We start from the raw sequence: 17300 nt of genomic DNA, 5'->3' as shown, positions 1-17300 counted from the left end.
TATTCATTAGTGAGGTAATTATAGTGTAGGAATGTGTAGCAAAGCAACACATTTATTCTGCTTCTCCTATTCCAGCTTTAATGGTGGAACTGAGAGAGGTGACAAACAGACTGACACTCAGTGAGAGCCAGGTGGAAGACTTGGTTGACTTTACTATGTCCAATAAAGAATTGCAGATCTCTTGAAAATAATATTTAAAGACTAAGATTAAAATACTATTTTCAAAATGCTGTTTATCAATTTCAGATATAAAGTATGACTTTTTGTGTGAAGAGTTGGGAGCTTTTACAAAAAAAAAAAAAATCACCACCTATAAACTTGTGATATGGCAATAAAGTTGAAGTTGTAACCTGAAGCTCATTATTTATCATTTTGAAAAACGTTTTTAAACTTCACAGGAGAACAAACTTTAAAATTAGTCCAGGTCTATTAGGTTTCATGTCCCTTTAAATGACAGCAAGTAGGTGGTTTAGGTTTATTAAAATGATGCATCATGCCCCACCATCTGAACATTAACATTGAGGTAGTCGCATGGCCCTGATAAGTCAGGAGTACAGTCTGTTATATTTGCCTGTTTGCCTGAGAAGCTTGCAGCTTACAATGGGTAAGCAAAAATACACAGGACAAGACATCCTCACACATTTTAACCACAGGGTGGTCTAACATTGAGGTCCTAATGAAAACAGACAAAGTACCACAATCATAGCACTAGCTCTTCAACGTATAATAATATAAAGCACAATTGATAAAGTCAATGCAGACAAATAACTAAACACACTCCCCACGTCCTCCATCAAGATTGTTATTCAAGTTGCATTCAATTGTACAAATTTCAGTGGCCCTGGAATGCAACCCCCCATTTAACCTGTGTCCACTGACATAAGAATCAGACTTGAATTATACCATCAGCAGTGTGAAGGACAAACACATAACTGACCCATTGGTGGCAACAGAACTAGCTGCAGAGTTTCCTACCTTATCAAATGGTTTCTGTGTCTGTGCTATAGGAAAATATGAGTGTGTGTGTGTGTGTGTGTGTGTGTGTGTGTGTGTGTGTGTGTGTGTGTGTGTGTGTGTGTGTGTGTGTGTGTGCGTGTGCGTGTGTGTGTGTGTGTGTGTATGCGCGTGCGTGTGCGTGTGCGTGCATGTGTGGGCCTCGGCCCAGCTGGTGTTGAACATGCAGAGGGAGTTTTTAATTCCTATTGATAAAAAGGTCAAATTCAAAGGTAGGATCTTGTAACCTATTTTGTGGTCGTATTAGGTCTATTAAACATGTCTAGGGTTGCTATTTCCCCCCAAAAACATTAATACATTGATCATAGCAGTAGTTTGCAAGGTGGGGTTCAGGGACCTTGAGGGCGGTCCAAATGGACCATTATTTAAAGGTCTGCAACTCAGAGAGCATACCAATGGAATCAAATGGACCCGTAGTTATGGGGGTCCTTGAAATTAAAAAAAGTTTTAGAAACACTGATTGTATAAGGATATTGAACTGTCACCTTAGAAGCTATTTTTTCCCCTGATGATTCAGGAGAAACATTACTTACAGTTGTATAATTATTTATTCCATAGAAAACCAGATAACAGAAAAGCGTCTGTAGATTCTGGAGGCTAGTCGATTATTATGCTTTGCTATACACATACAGACTGTGTATCCACCTGACTTTTGCCTGTGCTCATCCACGATCAGTTATCTGGCTACGTGCCTGCCATGTGCCATGCTTATTACAATTGAAAAAGGTTCACTTATTTAATAGTAGATACTTTGTCGATAGTTGATACATTAATTAATAATGACTGTACACACCATTGATCAATAATTTTGTAAATAATTAGTAACCAATTGATTACACATAGAGAAACTCATGGTTGGTTCATTGATATATTAACTATCTACAACAAGAGATAGTTAAGTGTCCCCCTATTCCTTCAATCATTGTGAATAAAACTGACAAAATGTTACTAGTAGTGTAGCCAATGACAGCATCATCATGTCACTGTCTGGACTGGGATGATGCTTCACACACAGGAGGACAGGACAGATATAGGGCTATTGCTCTGCCCAAAAATAGCAGATCTACAAGCTCACAACGCGTCGCGGAGCGACGCGTTGTGAGCTTGTAGATCTGCTACTTTCGGCCCGCGACACCGTCGTACGACGAAGTAAACGCCAAGAGACCGTAACAGCAGCATAAAGGGCGAGTCTCCGACGCAGGCGCACTGAGTACACCCAGCCACCCTCTCTCTCTCTCGCTCACTCTCTCCCTCTAACTGACCTATACCACTTATTTTTTCCCTTTCTGCGGCTGCAACTTGGAACAATTGAGGGGAAAAATATAATCACACACCCCCACCCAGCAGAGATTTACATTCTTTTCTTTTTTTCTCCTCTTTTGTATTGCCCGTATTTAAACGCGAGACCATGGCCGCTGCTATTTTTGGGAAAATCCTAACCGGCATATACGTGGAGATCAAACGTAGCGATGGTGGGTATTATAGTACCGTTAGCTTCTCTCATCATCACCACCATCATCCGATCCTGCGGTGACTCGAGACGTTGAGAGGCAAAAGCTCATTGAAACCACTGCTGACTGTCTGTCGCTATAGCTTAGCAAGGCTATACCCCACCATCACCATCATTATACCATCATCATCCTCATCTTTGTTGCTTGGTCAGGACTACTAGGAGGATGATCCGTTGAATGAAACCAGTGTGTGAATTCAATTTCTGCATTGTTTGCTTGCTACATGCTGGCATCTTTCAGTCAAAGTCGGCATGGCGTGTCACAAATGCATTGCATTTAAACCACTAGACCGAGCTGTCAGCCTGACCTAGCCTAGATCTCGGTTAATTGGCAGAAAATTGATTGATGCATTTCATTAATTAGCCTACAGATTTGTGGGTTCCGATCGAGCGAATTGAGAAGCCCAGATATCTGTTCTGTTCTGACAGCATTTTGTGATGATACGTCTTTATTGAAACCTATATGCAAACATTATAGGCAACGTTTCGCTCGCTGATGTAGGCCTATGTGATTTTAAATGTCATTGGGATTATACCAGCGTCCAATAAACAGGCGAGGTGCTGAAGTTATGCGACATAATTGATGGGTAGTCAGTCATTAGGCTACCTTACTGTAGCCTATAGTACCACGCCCATTGTGCATCGCAGATACCCCAAACACATGAAACCTGTATCAAATTACTGCCATTTAATTTGGCAAGGTTGGATCATCTCTATTTATTTTAAAGGTGTGTAGGCTACTACACATATAGCCTAGGCCTACTGCAAGTGTTAAAAGGATTTATGGTCAGAGATTTGGCAGTTGATGATGTGTGAGATATAGGTGGTTCATGATTTCAAGAATCAAGATAGAAGTAGCTATGTGTTCTATAGGCTAGTGGTTCTCAAGTTACGGCCCGGGGACCCTCAGGGGTCCTTGAGGGGGCTCCAGGGGGTCCCCAGCAAAATGACTTAATACAGCATCATAATCAGTTTAAGCACTTTGACCCTACTTTGGCTATTTGAAAATAGCTGATCTACAAGCTCACAACTCAATGTGATGCGATGGGTTTTGAGCTTGTAGATCTGTTATTTTGTGAAACATTTTGGACATGAATAATAATGTAGAATGTTTTGTAACAACACAAATCTTCTCTTATGGGGTTCCCTCTGGCACAAAATAATTTCAGAACGGGGTCCACGGCCAAGCACATTAACAATTTGGGGGTCCTTGACATGATCATGTTTGAGAACCACTTCCATATAGGCCTTGATTGACTCATACATCGTAACACCGAAAGCAGCTGACGTGATGTATTTACGTCATTTCTCTCTCGCTCAACAGGACGAATACATCAAGCAATGGTCACGTCCTTGAACCCAGACAACGACAGTGTGACCGTGGAGTGGATCGAGAACGGAGACACCAAAGGGAAAGAAGTATGCCTGCCCACACACAGCTCACCATGTCACTGTTTTAGAGCATTGGATCTCAACCTTTTCAGGCTGTGATCCCCCCAAATCATCATATTTGAACTGGGAACCCCCCCAACATAACCATTTGAACTGGGGATCCCCCACCCTGATAAGCACTTGGAGTTGTAGGAGTTTAGGCATTACATTTAGTTTGACTCGATTGGTTCCACAGATAAATATTGTGAAAATAGCAGATCTACAAGCTCACAATGCCTGGCGCTGCGAGCTTGTAGATCGGCTATTTTCACAATTTTTGCCTCTTATATTATTTGACAATTTGGCCAATGTTTGACCAGTTTGTTGATTACTTTTGATGCAGTAATGGTCTTTTTTCTTTAGTATATTTTTTGAGGTATTAAAAAGGTCCTAAAAGTCCTTACATTTTCACTTCACTTTCATTTGAGGACCCCCACAAAATCACGTGGGGTCACGACCAACAGGTTGAGAACCACTGTCTTAGAGCACTGGATCTCACCGTGGGGTCTGGGGACCCCCAGGGGTCCTCGAGGGGGTTCCAGAGGTTCCCCAGCTAAATTAATGATAGTTGGGAACCAAATGGTCGACCCTTATGCGTCTGTGGATTTTACTGAGGATAGTACAGTGTAGATTGGGGTCCCATAGAAAATGATGGACTCTTATGGCCGGGTCTGTAACTCAGAGAGTGTACAAAGGAACCAAATGGACCCTTGCGGGTCTGTAACTCCAGGGAGTGTACGAAACATTCGTACGTTCTCAGAGTTAAATTAACACTGAGGATTTTCTAGTGTAGACAGGGGTCAAATGGAACATATTCTATCAAACTGGGGTCCTTGAAATGAAAAATCCCTGTCTCCTGCTTAATTATGACCGTCGTCTGACTTTTTGAATCTGTCTTTAACGACTTTTTTAAAAAGTCACATTTTAGCAGATGGTTACTGAGATGCAATGAGATAATTAATTAATCAATCTGTCCCTTCAGACAGGATTGAGCTCTTCCAATGAGTGCAGCATTAAAGTGCTTACGGGTGTAAAGTCACTGGTTAATTTGAATGAAGAGGGTTTCTTAGTTGTAATTACATCTCTCCAGGTACCACAAAATGATTGAAGGTGCATTTGTAGCAGTTAATCTGTTCCCTGTTACAGTATATTGCTCCTGTCTGGCAGAAACCATATTTCTCCATATTTCAACATGTTTTCTTTAATTAACAGGAATTAAAACTAATTAATTTAGTCACACAAGCGTGTCGTGAAAATGTAGCGAAAATAGCCGATACAAGCTCACAAACTTGTCGCGATGCGACGCGTTGGGAGCTTATAGACCGGCTATATTCGCAATGTTTGAAAGATTTTGATAGTGAAAGTGGTTACGTGTTTCTGTGTTTTTTATAAATGTTAAACTAATGAAAAGTATTAACAAGAGCTTGAGACTAAATAATTACTACATTGGATCCATTGGAACAGAGGTTCTTTTTTCCCCATTTCCTGAAAAGTAACACTTTTGAACATGCAACCGACAGTGACGATAACATGTTTCTTTCCCGTGGCTGACCCAGATCGACCTGGAGAGTGTGTTCGCTTTGAACCCAGATGTGGCTCCTGAAGAGGAGATAGCCTTGAGTCCTGAGACCCCCCCTCCGCCCTCCACTGCTGCCAAGGTCAACAAGACCCCCAAGGTCTGCCTCTAACCACTTGTCACGTTCCTCTCGGTTAACCCTTCCTGTCATTGTTGCCAAAAACATTTTCAAGAATTTCCTCTCCTTTTAACAATATTGTTGGATTTCACTTGATTCAGTTGACTCTGTTGCCTGTTGTATGTCAAATATTGCAGCATGTTGTGAACTTGAATGGCTATGTTTGCCAAATGAGTGTTCACCTACTATGACATACCTAGCAGAATAGGGATGCTAGGGTTCATGTGGTTAAAGACTATTAGAAGCAAAGAACTGTTAAAAAGATTTAGAGGTTGCATGCAAAATGAGATATAAGCCTTGTTGTGGACTAAGCAACTTGAAATATCCTAAGTAACATTTAACAATATTTGTTACAGGGACTAATCTTCTTTATTAATTCCTTTCAGACTCGAAGAACAATCGTCCCACCTAAGACTGAGAACCCTGTACGAGAGAATAGAGGTATGCATATTGCATCATTCAAATACCTAGACATCCTATTGACCCACTCCCTCCCATTAGGTGCGAAAGGACACCCATATGATTATTAAGTTGATCATTTCAAGATATCACAGATGTCTTTTGGACATAAACAGAATATCTCTGCTGTCGGGCAGAAACCAGTTAATGCTAAAATGTTCATTTTTCAGGAAATGAAAAAAACAAAACAAAAAGTGGAGTTAGGAGGTTTTGTTCATCATTGATAAGAACAGCTGAATGGACCTCCAAGCTCACAATGAAGTTGTAGTAGTCTAGGACCTGGCTAAGATATGTATGCACTTCATTTAGGAGAGAATATCTCAACTGTTCTTGACTAATATGACCCCAAGGAACAACTTAGGAACGTTGACTAATTCTCTATCCGGGACGAAATACCCGAAAATGACCATGCCCTTTTAAAAGTGACAACACTCTGTGTGCGACCTCCAACATAGCTGTATTTTCTAAACCGTTTGAGCGACAGATTTCCTGAGGTGCTCAAAATGTTCAGAAAACCCATGTCTAGATGGACATAGAAAGGTGTAAAATTTCTAATTTGATATTTTATGAGAAAACGGCCAAAAATAGCTAAAAAAAGTCCACTTATTACATAAAACTATCTATACAACAACTGTCATACGTGAGCATTTGATTAATGTACATGTTATCATAAACAATTGAATGTTTGTTAACTTGAAATGCAAAATATAAAGCAAAAGTTGTTACTTTAGTTGACAGAAGTATCGAGGCAGCTTACATAATTGATTTCCAAATGGAAGATAAATTGCACAACAGGCAAAAATACACCACCACATTAATAGTGTTTATGTCACATCTCTTTATTTATAGGGTTTTTACAATTATCACCTCCTTTGCATTTGCAGTACATGCTACAAGGCATCTCAGCTACCCGACATGGACACCCATTCTTACGTGCACACTTGCCACATGTGCAGGGATCTGGCAGGTCTTCGGGTTTTGAGGTCTCTATATCAGGGACTAATACACTCGCCCTTCTCACAAACCCGTAAGACTCTGCATTAAGAATGCTGGTGGCATCTCTAAATGGGGCTTGGACCCACAGCTGTTGCTGGTAAAATGCCCGCTTGATGTGTTTCTTTGCATTATTTGAGGTGCAAGGGGTTCTCTCAAAGTCAATCTTGAGGGCACTGCTAGAAAATGTGTCAAAGCGCAAGTCATCAAATGTCTCCAAGTCAGTTCTTTTGAGACACTTGACCAAAAAACGTTCTGCCATCCCTATAGGGAGGTTTCCTGTTAGTAAACATGAGAGGAATATGACCGCGCAGCTGCGGGGGGAAGCCTATGGGTGCGTTTGGAAATTACGCACCGGAGCACACTCGCCTATTAGTTTGTATTGGCCAGTGCGCTCACTGCCGCTCAGGGCTGTATTTTCGAACGCGCCTTACCTTACCTTACCCCCAGGCATGCGCAGATTGCGCATTCTGCTCTGTGATGACGTCGCTCGGAAACCCGTCTATTGAACTTTCTGCTAATTGTGGGCAGTCAAAGTTTTCGATCAAAGTTGCATAGTCTGCTTTGCGGACAGTGTTGAGGGCTGCGAGTTTGGTAGAAATCTTGCTCGTGGTATCACACCCGGTCAGCGCATGGAGTGCTGGGAGACATTTTGTGAGCTTATCTCCCAGGGCTTTGCATACATCATGCAGTGGCAATATTGACCTTTTCACCCCTGAGTTGCGGATCAGCCAGAGCTCTTGGAGGCCAAGATTTCTCCAGTTCACTGTGAAGTGGTACAACAGGCAAACAAAGACATCTGTGTCACCTGATGACAGCGTCAGTGATGTAGGTCCTGTCCGGTGACTAACAATGTCCTGCACATGGAACATCATCCTGTCATCAGCTTCCTCATGTGTGCAGTTGAGCCGAGGGAAGGGAGAAGCACACCCCTCTGACACAATCCATGCCTGTGGTGATATACCAAGGTATAGAGGTTTGGTGTCTTGATATTTGGTGGTCAGCCACTCAACATAGAATGCCTGGAAAGCAATTTTGCTGATGGAAGACGACCAAAAGTTCTCCAATACCACTGGCACATTTTGGTTTGGTGAAATCACATCAAGGACAATCATGTCTTTTGACTTTCCTCTTCTCTCCCTCTCTCCATTCTTGATGCTATCCTCTCTGTAATTGTCAAAGACAATGTGGATCTCATCACAGTTGTGGCCAGCTTTGGTGACCATTGATGTCAAGGCAAGAGCAAAGTCATGGAAAGTCTTGACGGGTGGATCAAGCTTCTTTAAGGGGACCTTTCTCACTAAGGCCATGAAGTCGATGATCATTGCATGGGTTTGTGGGGAGGTTGCTGGCCCTTTTCGATCAATTAGTGGGCACAACTTCAGTAACTCAGTCCCAAGTTGTGATTTGGCACTCTTCCTCAAGTAACCGTCTTTGTCAACCAAGAAAAATGCTGAGTTGGTGATCTCATGCTGGAGTAGCTCCTCAACAGTGAACCCCCGGTGACAGCCATACTCAATAAACCGGACAGCTTTGATTGTCTCATCTTTGATGTCTGATTTGGAAGGCAAATTCAAGGTGGACTTAGGGGGCGTAAGCTTGATTTTGCTTATAGTTGAGTGTATCGATGTAGATTTTTTTCTCAGTCGATCATCAATAAATTTAGCACAAGCAGCACTGCCCTCCTTCAAACAGCACAACAACTTGTCTACGTTGGTCACTATTTCTCCAGTGAGAACGTTCTTCAGTGCTACCTGGTCTTGTAGAGGACTGCATACCTTGAGGAGATACTCTCCGATATCTTGCACCATCCTAACTATCTTAGTTGCAGTACTCGGGTTGAAGTCATGGTGAAGTGAGAGTTCTCCTTCAACATCATCCTTCATCTTCAGGAGGTCAACATACTGGTCTTTTTTATGCTTGATAATTCCCCACAGAGCTACTGCTTCCTTCTTCCTGGTGACCCCAATTATGCCCCCACTCACTTTGGCAGGCCGGTTGTAGCACTGCTCTAGTGCCTGGTCAAAGGGCACTCCACTTCCTTTCTTGGTTGTGTTCATAACAAACCCACCATTCATATAGGAGTCGTAGAGGAGTGGGAACTTCTCCTTAAGTTGATAGCAGTCCTGCAGGAATAATGGTGTCCATCGACTGTAGTTTGTTCTCCCAAAAAAGAAGAACAATGAAGTTGCCCTCTCTATAGCACTGAGGTACAGATTCCAGTCTCCAGAGCGCAGGGAATTAGTCAGATCCCTGAGTATTGGGAACAGGTCGGAAACATATGTGTTCCAGTAATCAAAGGACTGGGACTGCCATGCCCTTTCCTTAAGGTAGATTTGAAAGGCTGCTTGGATGGTGTCAGCATGGTCCTTTGTGGTGTTCCATTCTTCGCCCATGAACTCTTTAGACTGACAGTTGAACTGCAGTGCCTCTAGTTCTGTTTGTCTTTCAGGGTATTTGGAGAGGAATGCTTCCAACATCATAGATGTGAGGACCTCATGTATCATTGAATGGGCAGTGCGGGCCCTGGAATAGTGGGAACCGGAGATTACGGTCTTGATGACATCAGTACCATAGCACTCTGTCTCAACTAGGACATCAAAGATTCCAGAGGGTTCCAGGTATGCACCAAGACAGGCCAACACAATCTTTTCCATATGAAAGCCACCTAGACCAAGGAATATATTGTTAAATTGGTCTGGTTTCATGAGCTGGATTTCCTTGGCAATATGGTAAACACCTTCGTCGGCCCACAACCCACCGTAGGGATCACCCTTCTGTTTCAGTGCATCCTGAAAGTTAATCATCGTGGTGAGGATTGAATCGTATGTTGTAGCTGGATAAGGAAGGATGGGGGTAAGAATTTTGGTGGTAGGATAAAAGTTGCAATTCACTGTTGCACTTCTCACAGCTGTAAACCCTGGGACATTGTCACTCTCAGGTGTGACTCTTTTGGAGAAGCGATTGACTATCCACAGAAAGTAGTCCAGATGTATTGACTTGGTGGACTCAGGGGAGTCTGTTGTTGTGGTGGCGCTGTCGGTTGTTGTGGGAGAGGGGTCTGTTGACATAATCAAGACTTCTGCTGCTGAAGTAGTAGAGCTTGTTGTGTTAGGGGTGGGCTCTGCTGCCACTGCAATGTGGCCTGTTGTCATGGGTGACATGGAGGTGTGTGTCACATCAGATAATGCTGTGTCAGACACTATTGCTGAGGTAAAGGGTTCAGCTACTGTAGAATTAGTGATGGTCTCTGACACCTTGTAGTTGGTGGGAATCTCCCCACGGTCCTTTACTGCCCCCATTCTGATGAGCTGTTGGCAACTAACTTGAGACCTAAGCTTTACTCTGGTCCGGCTCTGAGTGTCAAGGGGCCTTACAGAGATCTCACTCTCCTCTGATAGTTTCTCTAGATGAATTGGAACATTTTGGAAGAGGACAAGGATGGTATCATGTGTTGAGCCTGTTCCTGCCAGGGTGCTTTCGTTGCGGTCAAAGTTGTCCATTGCCCCATTTAGTGGGCTTGTTGCTTCTAGGACAGCAGGAAGAGGTACTCTGTTGTTACCTGTTGTAGTGATGATTTGTTCAGCGAGATCCACATCAATCCTCTTGACTGTGTTGTAGCTAACACAAATTCCGTGATGGTTAAGAGCAGTCACAAGCTCTTTTGATCGAGTCAGACTGTGGACTCCTTGTGCCACCATGACATGGAAAGGTGTTGGTTCCTTGCCATCAGTCAGGATGTAGTGCAGAATTTGAAAAACTACATCAACCTTCAGCTGAGAGGTTGCTTTACCCGTGAACATATGCAAGCAAAACTCCTCCCATTTTGGTGGTCGGTTCTTAATGAATATGTCATTGGACAGTTGGAGGTCTTGGGGCTCACAGAAGCTATTCTGCAGACCGAATCTGTATTCTTTCAGCTCCTGTGCCAGCTCTGTTGCAACCTGTTGGACAGGTGACACTCTCAGAGACTCGACCAAGACCACTGGAGAACTATTTGCACAAAGTACCATCTGGGATATTCGTTTATTACTTGGGTATGTAAAGCAGACAGTGTCTCCATACAGCTTGATGATTAGCTGCTTTACTGCTCGGTTTGACACTATTCCAGCTGAACCGTCATTGAGCTTGTCTCTGATGGAAGTCAGACTGTGTGCTGACTTACTCAAATCCAGCCCAAGGGCTAAAAATTTAGCCTTCAAGGATTTGTCTTCGGCTGTTAGGTCATTCTCCACTTCAATGTTTTTCAGTATTTCTTCAACTTTCGCATGATATTTATTGAAATAGCCTTTGCAACAATGATCATGATATCGGATATCAGCCGCAAAAAACATCCTCTACCGCACAGATTGTTGATGTTTCAGTATACACATGGTCCTTGAACAACATGGCGGCATTTAGTAGTTTTTGGGCCATCGGTTTTTCACAGATTGTGAACAATACGTGTATTTTCTTCTGTTTAACTGTAGTGGTAGCCGCACCACAAATGATACAGACATCTGTAGTTACATTGGACTTCTTTTTCCTCTTGCTGCGTCGCTCAGTTGTAGCATGAATAGGCACCTGCTGCTGAGATGGTTCTGCCTGTTCTAATGGTTGGGTTATGCTGTCAGTCTTTTTCATATCCTTTTGAAATATTCTGTAGCAAGATGAGCCGTGGTATTTCATGATACCCTGCTCTTGTTCTGTGAGTTGAAGAACCCTAGCAGCTCGAGTGTCTTCATGCTCTGCTTGTTTAGCAAGTGAAAGTATAACATGTCTGCCAATGTCACCACTACTGAGGTAATCAGATGTTTTCTTCTTCTGGCATAGGATGCACTCGCTGAGATTGATTGGTTTAGGAGTAGCACAAGGAGCATTGAGAGGTACCTCATCCTGAAAAGACAGAATTATTCAACTATTAGACTGCTGGACAGATACTGTTTGCTCTACATGTCTACCATCAAAAAGCTCACAAGTAGCAAGCAAGAATAGTAGCTAGTTACATTGAAGCTATTAAGTACCTCAAGATATGTCATGACATTGAAGATACAGTAGATGGTATAAAAAGAAAGAAAGAAAGACAGAAAGCTTGTCTTACCATGTCTCTTGCTGGACTTCAGTAAGAAGGTGTGCCTACTGTGCCACTCAATTGTTTGTTCTCTCACTCCCTCCAGGTATTACCTGGTGCTCTCAATCAAATTGATTGGTACTCACTCACATAATGTAGCAGGACTCTAGATGAATAAGGCTGTAAACGTTAAGTTAATACTTATGGCAGTTGCTGTATGTAGATAGTTTCATGTAATAAGTGTGTTTTTAGCTATTTTTGGCCATTTTCTCATACAATATCAAATTATACATTGTACGCCTTTCTATGTCCCTCTAGACATGGATAGTCTGAACATTTTGAGCACCTCAGGTAATCTGTAGCTCAAACGGTTTAGAAAATACAGCTATGTTGGAGGTAGCAAACAGAGTGTGGTCATTTTTAAAAGGGCGTGGTCATTTTCGGGTATTTCGTCCCGGATAGAGAATTAGTCAACGTTCCTAAGTTGTTCCTTGGGGTCATATTAGCCAAGAACAGTTGAGATATTCTCTCCTAAATGAAGTGCATACATATCTTAGCCAGGTCCTCTACTATAGGTCAAAAGGCGGTGGAGCCTGGAGTCAACAAAACGAGCTAACTCCACCCCCCTTTGGTGGAGTTAGCTGGTTTAGCAAAACGTTTGAGGGTCCGATGGAGTTAGCTGGTTTTGTCAGAAGCGCTTTTTAATACTTTTCATTGGTTCAATATTTGTTTTACCAACACACAGACGTAAAGGGTGTTCAATAGCACTGATTTATGGAAAAAAATGCAAAAGCGTCAAATGTTAGCTGGTTTCTGCCCGACAGTAACAATAATGTTGTCCACCTCCCATTTCCACTTGATATTTTCGGTGAGCAGAGAGCTTTTGTTTTCCCCGTCTCCTGACATTATTATATGGCTTTTGGCTTTGTGTGGCTGTTCTGGCCAAACGAGGAAACACTTCCTCTACCTCCTCCCACGCTAACTTCTGCACCACTTTGGAGGATTCCTGCTGCTGCATAGATGGTCGCGCACTTTCACGTTGCACACAAGCAGATCCGTTTCCTCAGCAGAAAACTGTTCGCATCTCTCTCCATCTTGCCAAATCCATCATTTTAATAGCAATGCCTCCCACTGAGGCAATCAAGTATCAAGCGGCCAAATACATATTCATTTGGGAAGTTAGGTTGAGAACCACTATGCTATAGAGTACAAATAAAGATTATTATTCATCATTCTTCATCATCATTTTGAATTGAGTTGATTTCTTAGAACGTATTAACCATAAAAACCATAACATTATTATAATTGCTATTATATTGTGTCATATCCAGCTGCATCAGTGGGAACGACTCGGGCCCGACCCAGCCAGCAGAGCCAAGCTACAGAACCGCCCCCGCCAGCCATAGCACCAGCAGCACAGCCTACCCAGCAACAGACCCTGCTGCAACAGCAAAATGGTAAACACACATACGCGCGCACACACACACACACACACACACACACACACACACACACACACACACACACACACACACACACACACACACACACACACACACACACACACACACACACACACACACACGGTTGTATTGGAAACAATGCTGCTAGTCATTTTGTCTAAAGTAAGAGTGGATAGATTGGTCATTACTGGTGCTTTTTGATTTGCTATTTGACGGGCAGCATGTCAAATGCACACTTCCTATGGAAACCATTTTGTGATGTAACTGACTTTACTTTGGGGAAATTCACACGGATTACCTGCATTGGAGCAATATTGCACGTTATATGTGTTTTTATTGTATTGTTTTAATAAGTAAAGAAAGTATATTTGTGCACTCAAAAAAAAGTTCTTTTTGACCCTCATTTTGACCAAAGCTGAGGTCTTCATCAGTCAAACCAATGTTTTTAAAGTACATTAACAAAGGCATTTCACACATACCATTGGTAGGTATTACTGGTAGACAGTAAACAACATAATGATTATCAGCAAATTCTGTTTAGAAAGCAGAAATCACTCAGTGCATAATGTCTAAAAGTGAACATTTAAGCCAGTTATTATTACTCGGCCCATGTTGCTGTGCACAATTCTGTGACCCTCGGGGTGGGTTCATTCATCACTGTATCTTGCATCTTGCACTGTTGTGATGCTATCATGTTGACAGAAGCAGCTGTCCACAGACATGTAAACACCACACACACACACACACACACACACACACACACACACACAGACACACACACACACACACACACACACACACACACACACACACACACACACACACACACACACACACACACACACACACACACACACACACACACACACACACACACACACACACACACACACACACACACACACACACACTGCAGACAGTACCAGGCGGCTCGTAACAATGCTACTACTACTGTGAGACTGGAACAAAGGCAGAGGCACATCGCATCACCAGTCATTCTCACAGATTGGTAAAGTTATGCCATCTTCACAACATCTGTTCTCTTAGCTATGGTATTTCTCAATGGGGCAGTACTTCAAGTTTATTGTCACGTGGCAAGTTTTACATTGGTATAAGAGTGGGTATTGTTTTCCACACAAGCTTCCGCAAATTCCACACCTCAGTGGGTGTTCAGAGAACATTGAGGGTCTAGAAGCAAATCCTTTTTTCCTCTTTCCACCAATTTAGTCATATTATGCCAATTCCAAATTCCCTGTCGCTGCTGACCCCTACAATTAGTCATGTGTGTCTCCTCCGATACATATGAAGTCACCTGGGCAGACACTTCTTTTCACATGACAGTCAGGAGTTTCACCGGGAGAGCTTGTAAAGTCTTGCTTTACAGCGCTTCCGTTGTACAGCCTGTGTGGCGGAAGCATTTGTATCTTGTGTGAGCCAACAGTCTGTCTTGAGAGACTACTAGTGGTGACAGAGACTGTCCTCCCTGCCCGGTTCCCTCCCGCAAACACCACCAATAGGCTCATGCACAGCAGCCATATTGGAAAGAAATTGGGCCTCTTTCTTACTTCATTCATAGGCGTTACCAATAATACTGAAGGCTCTGTTCCATTCTGGTCTAACAGAAGTCAGCGTGCTGATATTGTGCATGTTGGCTCACTGGAAACACTCTGCTACACCAGTGGGTCTCAAAGTGTGGTCCAGGGACCCTCATGGTTCCTTGAGGGGGTTCCAAATGGCCCCTTACGGGGGCCTTCATACAGAGCCTTCATTAGAATCATTGATAAGACCTGTGAAGGAAGCACGAAAAAGGCCCAATTTATTTCCAATATGGCTGCTGTGTAGGGATGTGCCAATACACTAATTTCACGATACAATACACGATATTGGGCTCACGATATCGATACGATATATGGCACTTTTTTATTATGAAAATATATTGGGGGGGAAAAAGCATATGAAAATATATGGGGGTGAAAAAAAGCAAACGCAAACAAATACTTCTGTTTTTGCATTATTATTATTGCAAAAAGAAAGTAAATAAATAAATATATATATATATTATTATTATTATTATTTTCAAAAACGGCAAAAGGAACTTTACCCCTCCACCACGCGACTGCCCCTGAAGTCACACATTTTAGCAATTGAAATACATACATAACTGTAACATAACACTTTATTTACAAAAATCCATTATTAAAATAAAAAAAGTAAAAGTAAAAAATACATATTGTATTAAGCACTCTTAAGCACTGTATAGCTGTGTAAAGAACAGTAGATTTAAGGAGATTTGTCCTAGCTGGTAAGAGATGTTCCAAACAGGCCTGTCTGGTCATATAGTTATTATGTTCTACTACTATTACTACTACTACTACTACTTGGTCAGGAAGATACTGTGGTTTCTTGACATTTAAGACATTCCCGAAGAAGATCAAAAGTCTGGCCTGTAATCTTTGGATTCAAGAGGATTTATTTGCCACATAAGAGTACAAGCTGTGAAATGCTAGAGTGGGCATGCTCCACAGACTGCGCTAGCAGTAACAATAGCGTTATGTAATAACAAGATAAAACTGAATATAAAAATAAATGAAAAAAAAAACATAGAGGTTTATTATAAAGATAGCAAGTGTAAAACCTTTTAGCAGCAAGGGGTGTTTGGGGTTTGGCTGTGAGGAAAAGCAAAGTTGATCTGTGGTTCTATTCCCCCCTGTGTAAAGAAGACATGTGGCTGAGTGCAGTGATGTCACTCTCCACCACAGCTGTGTGTGTGTGTGTGTGTGTGTGTGTGTGTGTGTGTGTGTGTGTGTGTGTGTGTGTGTGTGTGTGTGTGTGTGTGTGTGTGTGTGTGTGTGTGTGTGTGTGTGAGCTGTGAGTCCTGAAAGGCTCTTTCACAGTCGCTCCCTGGCTTGGCGCTCAAACGTCGATTCATAGTAGAGTGCTTGTCCCCAGTATTCTAATAAAGATGCCGGGATTAGTATGGACGGTTTTGTTTGATTTTTAATCCTCAGACTCCAGACACACCATTCGAAATGTCCCCAATCTTCTAAATCAGCGGTTAATTCATAACCTTTTTTTTGGGGATCAGGGCCCAACTTGAAAACCTCGAAAGCATTTGTTTGCGGCCCACCCATCTGACCACTTAACACGGCAGCCGAACGGCTGCCGTGTTAAGTGGTCAGATGGGTGGGCCGTGTGTATTATTTCAGAGCAAGTTTATTTTAATGATCAATCAATTGATTGTGTTCCGGCTTGGATCAATGGAACAAACACAATTACTTTAAATTACTTTAAGTTCCTATTTATCGGCATCACAATGAAAACAACAATTTCAAGGTTTCAAAAAACACAATATAATGTAATTTTTATTATTATTATTATTATTATTATCTAAATATTATATGCTATATTATCATACAAATCTTAGAGAGTGCCAATTATTTGGGGCCCCACTTGCAATATCCTGCTCTAAAAGAAAATGGTGATGCTTGTTTTGATCACTGAGCTCAAAGTGATGTCATCTCTTAACCCATTAAAACCGGGATCGCATCTGTGTCATTCTAGATTTCTTTGGCTATTCAAAAATATCTTCGTGCCGCGCTATGAGCTTGTAGATCTGCTATTTTTGAAAAAATCTTGAAAAATTGTGCAAATCTTTGAATATATATATATTTTTAAAGCAAACTCAA

The 17300-nt window shown here is 42.1% G+C and overlaps 1 protein-coding gene across 1 annotated transcript in view; it reads left to right on the top strand.

Annotated features, from left to right (window-relative positions):
• Positions 1–2364: 2364 nt before the first annotated feature.
• Positions 2365–17300, top strand: part of LOC311038436 (kinesin-like protein KIF2A) — a 41913-nt gene continuing 26977 nt past the window's right edge. Inside the window, exons 1-5 of the mRNA XM_084047962.1 lie at positions 2365–2486; positions 3849–3943; positions 5512–5631; positions 6036–6090; positions 13483–13608. Coding sequence (XP_083904088.1) covers positions 2423–2486; positions 3849–3943; positions 5512–5631; positions 6036–6090; positions 13483–13608 — 460 coding nt within the window. The 5' untranslated portion in view covers positions 2365–2422. The remainder of the gene's footprint in view (positions 2487–3848; positions 3944–5511; positions 5632–6035; positions 6091–13482; positions 13609–17300) is intronic.

Source organism: Gymnoscopelus microlampas (assembly GCF_963454915.1).
Source record: "Gymnoscopelus microlampas genome assembly, chromosome: 21".
NCBI classification, from domain to species: domain Eukaryota; kingdom Metazoa; phylum Chordata; class Actinopteri; order Myctophiformes; family Myctophidae; genus Gymnoscopelus; species Gymnoscopelus microlampas.
The sequence above is the reverse complement of the archived record's forward strand: the minus strand, read 5'-3'. Positions and strand labels throughout refer to the sequence as shown.